General features: G+C 33.2%; 1 protein-coding gene across 1 annotated transcript; it reads right to left on the reverse strand.

The window, feature by feature from the left end:
* Positions 1–154: 154 nt before the first annotated feature.
* Positions 155–7,949, reverse strand: LOC134252479 (uncharacterized; the record flags this gene model as incomplete). Its single annotated transcript, XM_062734968.1, has 5 exons — positions 155–383; positions 2,316–2,371; positions 6,634–6,731; positions 7,223–7,338; positions 7,797–7,949. Coding segments are annotated over 5 exons (652 nt in total), but the record flags the coding sequence as incomplete, so codon positions are not given.
* Between the last annotated feature and the right edge of the window lie 1,279 nt (positions 7,950–9,228).

The raw sequence follows: 9,228 nt of genomic DNA on the forward strand, positions 1-9,228 counted from the left end.
GTTGTTATGATTTAACTTATGGTACTTAGAGTAAAACTCTAAATTGATAATATCTTACAAAATATCAGTAGGAAAGGCATATAGTACAGTTTGTGTACATTAGCGTTGCGTACAGGTATATGCTTTAAAAGGAAGATTCAGGAAGGTAATATACTTTTTCTTTAGAATAAATGCACTGACCATAAAGCGTACACGTTGAAGCTGACCTATATCCTTATCAGAGAAGGCTCCATGATACCATTTGCCCCTCTGATATCTATCTTTATATGGACAAAGATTTTTCATTTGAAACTTAGCAGCCCCTTCCGTTCCTTCTAGATTCACTTGATATTCTAAAGACATTCTACTGCAATAAAACTGCAAACTAATCAAATAGGACCGATCTGAAAATGTAAACCAAGGAAATATGATGAACATTAAGCTGTAAAACTAATGCATGCTATATGGCATACCTTACCTGAAAAAAACGAGTTAAAGTGTATATGAACATAATGTTTATTATTTACGTTCAAAATGTTACATTAAATTGAATAGATTTTTAAAGTGGCAATATGGCGCATCTCTTTAACAATAGACTTGTTAAAATTTTCCTATAGGATTTTGAATTTTTTTCATACTCATAAATGTATACACTTTCAGAAAATTACAAATTTCATAAGTAAATAATTCTGATTGTTTCATTAAAATTAATAACTATTTATGGCCCATAAATATATACATCGCAACGTGTTCGAGGTTCCACATTCCATGCTTTTCACGCATGCGTATAGTTTACATAAACAAAACAGCATGGTAAGAGAGGGAATCCCGGTAGGCCTGCTACATTGACAAATCGACCGGAACGAAAAACAAAACCAAAAATAGGGCTTGAAATTAAAAAGCAACTTTCCTGACAAAAATTTAGTTGGGAGATTAATATAATCATTGGATGAAGAAGAAACGGGATCTCTGCGACATTCACGTGGGGCTCGCGAAGGTTCTATCCTACAGGTTTGTCGATACATGCTATTATTTCTCGTATCTCCATGGCTTTCAAAGAGAAAGAAATCAGTGAAAACCCTACATTGTATGCACGTGCCATTTTAGAATTCACGTGGTACAAATAAACAGATTGTACGACCCTTGAATTTCCGGCAGATTTTAATTACGTTATTTTACATGAGGAGAGGATATTTATTTTTCTCAAATGCTTACTTCAACTTTTTATCTTATTCCTGAATGTTATATTGGGTTAAATTGAATGAAATGCACACGATTTGCAGCCGTATTGCCGCTTTAATAACTTGAATGACTATACGTTTTTCTATAGTTAAATTGATTTATTATAAACTGTGTCCGATATCTAAATACGGAGTTGGTAAATGAATCAGATATTGTTTCTAATTTCTAATGTCTAATTAAACTCGATTGTTTTACATCGTGTAAATTTCAGGAAAGTCCGATTTTTATACAAAGTAATAAAACCAATAGAAAAATCTTTTAGATTTTAGTCACTCTTGACCATCGGTTCATTCATTCACCTCTGTCGTTGGCTTGCGTATATCACAGTGATAATCACGAGAAATAGTGTGTTTTGCGTTTGAGATATTTCCTTATGATTCAATATCTATCCTTATGTCTGAGTTTTGAGATAGATATTTACTAAAACAATCTAGAACTCTTAATTAAATTGGAAAAAACCCTGCAAAAAATATCCTTTCGAGACCCATGTTTTATACGTTATGTTAAAAATCTTAACGTGCGCCCATTGCAGATGTGCCTGAGAGAGGAACGTACGGCAACTATGCATGGGAGATTGGATTTTAGTTAATATGTATCTAAAAAACGTCATATATATATATATATATATATATATATATATATATATATATATATATATATATATATATATATATATATATATATATATATACTAGTATGTCTGTAATCATTGAAAGGAAAATATAAAAATAAAAAAAAGAACACTAATCGTCACATTTGCAGCATTCACCTTATCACTGTACACACATATTGTCCGATACATATATGTACGTAGCCATTGTTCAGTGGCGGATCCAGGAATTCCGGGGGTGGGGGACGGGGGGGGGGTACAAGGCCGAAGATACAGATGACTGTACTGAGGCCCCCAGTGTGTCTAAGACCATGTCCTTTTGGGGGGTACGGGGAATCCCCCTGAAGCTGACAAATTCTTACAAATAAGAGATATTTCTCCTTGATTGTAGGAAATTGGACAAATTAATATTACAAACAAAAATTTTAACGGGGAGGGGTGGCACAACTGGCGCGCCGGCCCTGGATCCGCCTTTGATTTTTACCTTTGTCCAATCTTAGGAAGACAGAGAAATCGGTGATGTCTCCAGGAGCTGAAAATCTGTCAAAAGGAAGAGTAATTGAAGTTTTGAAAAAATCAAATAAAACGTCAAAGAGGAGCAATTTATCATTCGTTAAGAATAATGGAACTAATAAACACTCAAACATTTTGTAAAAATCAGCTACATGTAAAAATCTTTTGCAGAGGAATTACTACAGAGAAATTAACTTCTTGAGGAGATAATTTTAATGCTACGAATGGTACTTGATCTTTCTTAAAAGGTAATAAAAGAGTTGTGAATGATAAACAAAGTATGTAGAAGGGGATGGTTTTATATTGTTTATTGTTTTTTTTTTCTCATTAGTACGGAAATTTCCAAGGTCAAGTCGTTGGTATCCAATGAAATGTCTTTCCACGAAGAATTAAGATACAGCTGTATGAAAAAAATAAAATCCTGGTATTAACTGTTCAGAAGATGTGGCCAAAGTTGAAGTTTGAAATTTTTGAAAAAAAAGTGGGTCAAACTACAAGGTCAAGGTTCCCAAAGCAGTTCTTTTCACAAGCAATACATACGTAAAATGTGAAAGTCGTATCTCCACTAAATCAAACGTTGGGATCAAGGTTAAAGTTTTTTGCGAACAAACAGACAGACAGACGGACACGACAAAAAACTATATACCCCCAATACTTTACGTTTACGGGGGCAATAAACTGTTCAATAAAGAGTAAATAGAATTATATGAAAGTTATTCAGACAATAGTGAAGAATAATAAAATGGTTGTGGTTTGAATAAACTGATGCGTAGGAGAAGTAATGTGTTATATAATTAAACTTTCAGACATATATGGCTGCATCTTTATATTTTTATGTGTAGCGAATTTTAACTAAAATTTCCACCTAAAATGTCTGCCTAGAAAAAAGTAGATGAAGATAAGATGCATTTTTCAAATGATTTCAAACGTTATAAACCATTACAGAAACAAGATGTGTTTGTGAAATAATGATGCCCTGTATGATAATTTAGCGAAGTTTAAACTTTTATTAAATGCAAATTTAATAAACAATGAAGCGCATTGAAGTAGTTAAATTTTCCGTATGGATAAAACGGCTGAGTCATGGTTGGAACTACATTTATAACATATTGACACGCCCATTTCTTGAGAACTGAAAAAGAAACATTCATTGTAATGACCAAGGAAACCTCAGTCTTCGTGAGAAGCAACAAGAGTTACATGACCTTAGATCACTTATTTTAGAAGGTCCTAAATACAGGGAACCCCGACCCTTCAACTGGCGTCGGTATTTCGTTAATATTATGGATTCTGTGGAAAATTACGCCAGACGATGGGCAAGATATGAAAAAGAAGACATTGACACCTTGTCAGAATGGATTAAATGTATCAGATCCATGTTAAAGTCCCGTATTAAAAGATTGAGGGGCAATATAAAAACCATATATCCTTTTATGTTCAATAAACCAGAAGTGAAATAGGAGTTAGATAGATTACACGATCAGTTCGTACTGGTTCCTGCCGACAAAGCAGGTAACAACACCGTCTTCGTTTGTAAGGCTCATTATAAATTTTGCATTCTAGAAGAACTTGGATTTAATTCTACAAGTGGTAATCCTACTTATACTCATACTTCCTTTCTCAGGAAGAAATTCCTTAAAATCACCTGTCAGTTTTGAATACTTTCAATATTCCACAGAGCCAAAATGAATTTGAACTACCTTATATATATTGGATTCCAAAACTTCATAAGAATCCTTACAAACAAAGATACTTTGCAGGTTCCAGTAAATGTTCAACCAAGCCTCGTTCGTTACTCCACACTAAGATATTGATAGTAGTGAAGGAAAAACTTCAAGAGTATTGTGCAACTATATATTCAAGAAGTGGTGTCAATCAGATGTGGATACTAAAAAATTCTAAGGAACTTTTGGACACTTTGAAATCACAAGATTTTACAAAAATCAACAGCTTAAAAACTTACGACTTTTCAACTTTATACACAAACATTTCCCACGACAAATTAAAATCCAGACTTTTTTATATCTTGACAGCTGCTTCTTCGATAAAAATGGAACTCGTAAATTTACTTACCTCGTCACTGGTCATTTGCGAAATTATTTTGTTAAAACAGATTCTGATTGCACACATAAGTACTCTGAAGTTAACATCATGCTTGAGTTTCTGATTGATTGCATCTATGTGGTTTTTGGAGACCATGTATTCCAACAGTCTATTGGAATTCCCATGGGTACAAATTGCGCTCCGTTATTAGCATACTTATTTATGTACATGTATTCATATGAAGCAGAATTTATGAAAAATCTTATGCGTGAAAAGAAGAAAACATTTTGATGTGTCCTTCAATTCGACATTTAGATATATCGACGACGTATTGTCAATTAATAATGGTAATATCCATTCCTACGTCGATAGGATATATCCTGATGAGCTTGATATAAAAGATACCACAGAGTCCGACACTTCTGTTTCATACTTGGATATTTTACTTGAAAAAGACACTAATGGTAATCTAACAACCAAGCTATATGATAAACGTGATGTCTTTTAACTTTTCTATCGTCAACTTCCCTTACTTATGAAGCAATATACCTTCATCACCTGCATACAGAGTATATAAATCTAGTTGATTCGATACGCAAGAGCATGATACACGTAAATTTCTGAAACGAGCTAAATTATTGACAAGCAGGTTGACGAAACAAGAATATCAGCAGTCTCGTTTAAAGTCTTCATTCCGTAAATTCTATGGTTGATACAATGACCTTGTCAGCAAATACAGTTTATCAATGAGTCAAATGCTGACTGACGTTTTTCATACCTACTGGTAGTCCATTATTTATACACAGAATTGACGTTATTTCCTGATCATGACAAGGAGCACACGGCGGGTGTGACCGGTCGGCAGGGGATGCTCGCTCCTCCATGGCACCTGATCCCACTTCTGATGTTTCGGGGGCACGTGTTTGCTCTGCTCTTTTTTTATTGTTTTGTGGACTTTGAGATTGTATACTGTTCGTTATCTCCATATCCTTCCTTACACCGAAAAGGAGATTTTTACATTTATGAGAGAGAGAGAGAGAGAGAGAGAGAGAGATAAAGAGTTCCCGCTTTTGTAAAACACGTACTAGCATTGGAACGAATTTGTCAATAATTATTAATGATCATGTTTATTGGAGTTACCATAACATATGTATCGGTCGAACACGTGCTTACTTGGTGTTTATGTAGACCCTCAATTTTATTGCCTATTATACATGTATTTATGGAATACCTGTTCTACAGGTATTCGAATGAACCATTTGACCGATATTTCCTTTCTAAAGAAATGGGCGTGTCATTGTATGACAATCATCGTTCTAAAGCTCAAAACCCAGTCAAACAAAACTTTTTACCACTTCAATGCGCTTCATTGTATACTCACCGTCAATAGAAACGCAACACCTTAATTTTAGGTTGAAAATTATATACGGGTTATAACTATGTAACAAAAAAGTTAGGACAACTTTTACTTTGCCAAATCATTTATTTAACGGTTGAAAAAATTTCTTCCCGCTACCGGAAGTCGCTTTTTAGCCCTCGTAACAGAAATTAAAAAAAATAGCATTTCTAATAAAATTTTAAAGAATATTTTGGGTTTTCAAGGTTTTTTAGCTGTTAATCATAAGTATTGTACTAATATGCCGGGGAAAAAATCCCTCTTTCTTTACCGTATGTAATGCCTATATTTCCTCAAAATGACTGATTTTAATTGCTAATGCTGGAAATTCTAGAAAGTGTTCTTTGTATCCAATGAAAAAGTCGTCTTACAAGAATTACATATGTATGGTATGAAAGCAATAGCCATTACCATTCAAAAGTTATGGCCAAGGTTAAAGTTTTTTTCACAACCACGGAAGTTTCAAGGTCACAGTCAAAAGGTTAAATTTGTTGGTATCCAATAAAAGGTCCTTAAACTGAAAATAAATATATGAAGTACAAAAGTCTTTTTATCTACTGTTCAAAAAATATGGCCAAAGTAAAATGTGTTGCGTTCAAAACAGGTCACACTTCAAGGTCAGGTCAAAAGGTCAGTTTGTTGCTACCCAAAGAACGTTATTGTCACAAGAAATAAACATGTGAAAAATAAAAGTCATAGCTCTACTTAATCAAAAGTTATGGACAAGGTTAAAGTTTTTGCGGAGAAACAGACAGCTAAACAGACAGCAGCACAGATAGACAGACGGACACAACAAAATCTATTTACCCCCAAAACTTTGTCCACGGGGGCATAAAAACTCAAAACTTACTTTCTACCATCCTGTCCATCAAAAACAGTTTTAAGTTTATTTTCCGAGGCTTTGCTTACGTCATCAATATATAATCTTCCGGTATATAGATTTTCACCCTTGAAAAGAGATATTTGTCATTAAAAAATGCAGATAAAATAGTACCATTGTTCTGTGATAATATTTTATAACACTTTAGATTTTAAAAAGTAGCTCGTTTTCAAATTAAACTTCTCCACCACGTTGTTAATCAGACGCTAATTGATTTCTTTTACAGTTTTACTGCTTTTGTTACGTACACAATGACAAACTAATCCCCCCCCCCAATAAAAAACGCGAGAATACATATATTCCAACCCTTTAAGAGGTGAAAAAGCACATTAGCCTTGTACCAAAATAAGTTTGTTGTTTGTTGTTTTATTTACCTCTCACTTGCCGATGAAGGCTGCCGATTTTTACCTACACTCGGCACTCAGAGACATTGAGAAGAAATGAAATGAAGTACAAAAAAACCTCAACAGACACGATTCTTAAACTCCGACCATACATCAACAGAGTTCCTAATGGTATAACCCTTACCCAAACCAGTAAAATAAGGTTCAAAACTAACCTCCACAGTCACGAGTTTAAAGCTCTGACCATACACTAACGGAGTTCCTATTGTTGAGGAATCGTCATCTGCAGACTTGATTTGAAAGAGTCCGTCATAATTTGTGATACTGTCGACTGTTAAAAGAAATTTTAATTTCTTATATAATTATGACGCAATAAGGTCTCATTTACATTTCATTTTTTTTTTTTTTAATTATGTTATTTTTTCCCATATTGGTACGTATACATGTATGTATATGTAATCCAGGAATGAGTGCACCTCGATACATACATGTATACATTGTACATGAAATTGTTACATTTTACATAGTATGTTAAATTATTGTTACAATTATTCACATTTTCCTCTACAAAAAGATGCTGTTACTTTTGAGAAACATGTTTCTTTCGGGAGAGGATATCAATAAAATGTTTATTTCATTTAATTAAATTATGGGAAAATTATGGGAGAATTCTTTTTAATTATCATAATTTGTTTATCTTAATATTTGCCAAGTACACAGAATTTTGCAAAATGTTAGATATTGTGTTTATGTAGATATTTAGCATATTTTTCCTTTTACACTCCATACCTTGTACAAGTGGTTTCGTGACCGTCCCATTAAAGTATCCCGTGGAGTTGGACAACGCCAAATATTTCCTGGAATTTCTGTTCCTAAGAGTTACAAAATCACCGAACCTGAAAATCAACCACCAAAAAAAGCAGAAGCATGTTTGAATAATGACTGTTTAAGCTTCACAAGGACTAATAGCTTAAAACGTGAGTACATTTTAATAAATTTTCCTATTTCTCTCTCATTTTCGATTCGAAATATAACAAAGCAACATAGTTTTACATTTCTCTTGCAGCTGTCAAATCTTTGACACCAAGCTTAAGAATAGAAAAGAAAAATTTCCAATTTTCTTGTCGAAACCAGACTGATTTTGAATGTCCATAAAGAGCCATAGCGCATTTGAAGGTCAGTTTCGCCTACTCTAGTATCCATTTTTTAAATACTTTGTTTAACCGAAATTTTGTCAAGCAATGTTAGTTTATACATGCCTTAAAGCAACGCACACAAAAATAATACTCAATTATTAATAATTCCCTCATATGATAGTTAAAAAAGTCGTTCAGTTAATATGGAGAATATAGAAAATACTGGGGTACCCCCTAAACAATGACAAACTGTGGCAAAAGACCAACCTTAACTAGAAAAACAACTTCTGAATAATTTTATTTGGATATGACTGCACTTCATTACGTTTAGATAATTTTGGTCAAAGGTGATCTTCACATTGAAAATGTTGAAAATATGTATTTAATTTTCTTCTAAAATTATTTCAAAATTCAACAATCTGTCTTAATTTTATCCGTTTGATTATCAAGAGTTCGTGGCCTAGTGGTATGATCGCTGGATTGAAGAAATAATGATCGTGAGTTCGAGTCTCACGGTGTGTGTTACTTAACTAAGATTTTATTTTTTTTCTCTGTGTGCATTTTCCTATCTTTTCTTTTATTATTTTATAATACATGTATAAATAATTTTTAAAAGAGATATATAATACAACATTACACATTGAAAGTATCTTGGGGAAAACAGTCTTAAACTATTTTAATGACGCAAAGTCAATTGATGCTAGCCTGTTTTATATTTTTAAATTATCAAACAATTTTGTTAAGAAGAAGAGTATTGAACAAGTAAAATTACTGTAATGCAACAGACTTGCAACTTTGAAAATATAACACTGGTTCACAAATGATAACGTATATGTACATGTAGTTTTGGATTGAAAATGTACATGTATCTATAAATAGAAACAGTTGATTTCCTTTCAAATACTTGAGTAGGCCAAGTCGTCGGAAAGGCAGCTATGGCTCTTTGCATGTGCATCCTCTAAACATGATCTCGTTTTTTTTTTTTTATTAAAATATTATTGTTACGGTGATTAGTCAGTAATCATCATTAAGCACACACCGTCTCTTTAGATTTCTTGCGCAGCTGCCATCAATCAAACACAATA

The sequence above is a fragment of the Saccostrea cucullata genome, unplaced genomic scaffold, assembly GCF_032062105.1.
Source record: "Saccostrea cucullata isolate Sc308-1 unplaced genomic scaffold, CSIRO_AGI_Scuc_v1 ctg19232, whole genome shotgun sequence".
Lineage (NCBI taxonomy): Eukaryota > Metazoa > Mollusca > Bivalvia > Ostreida > Ostreidae > Saccostrea > Saccostrea cuccullata.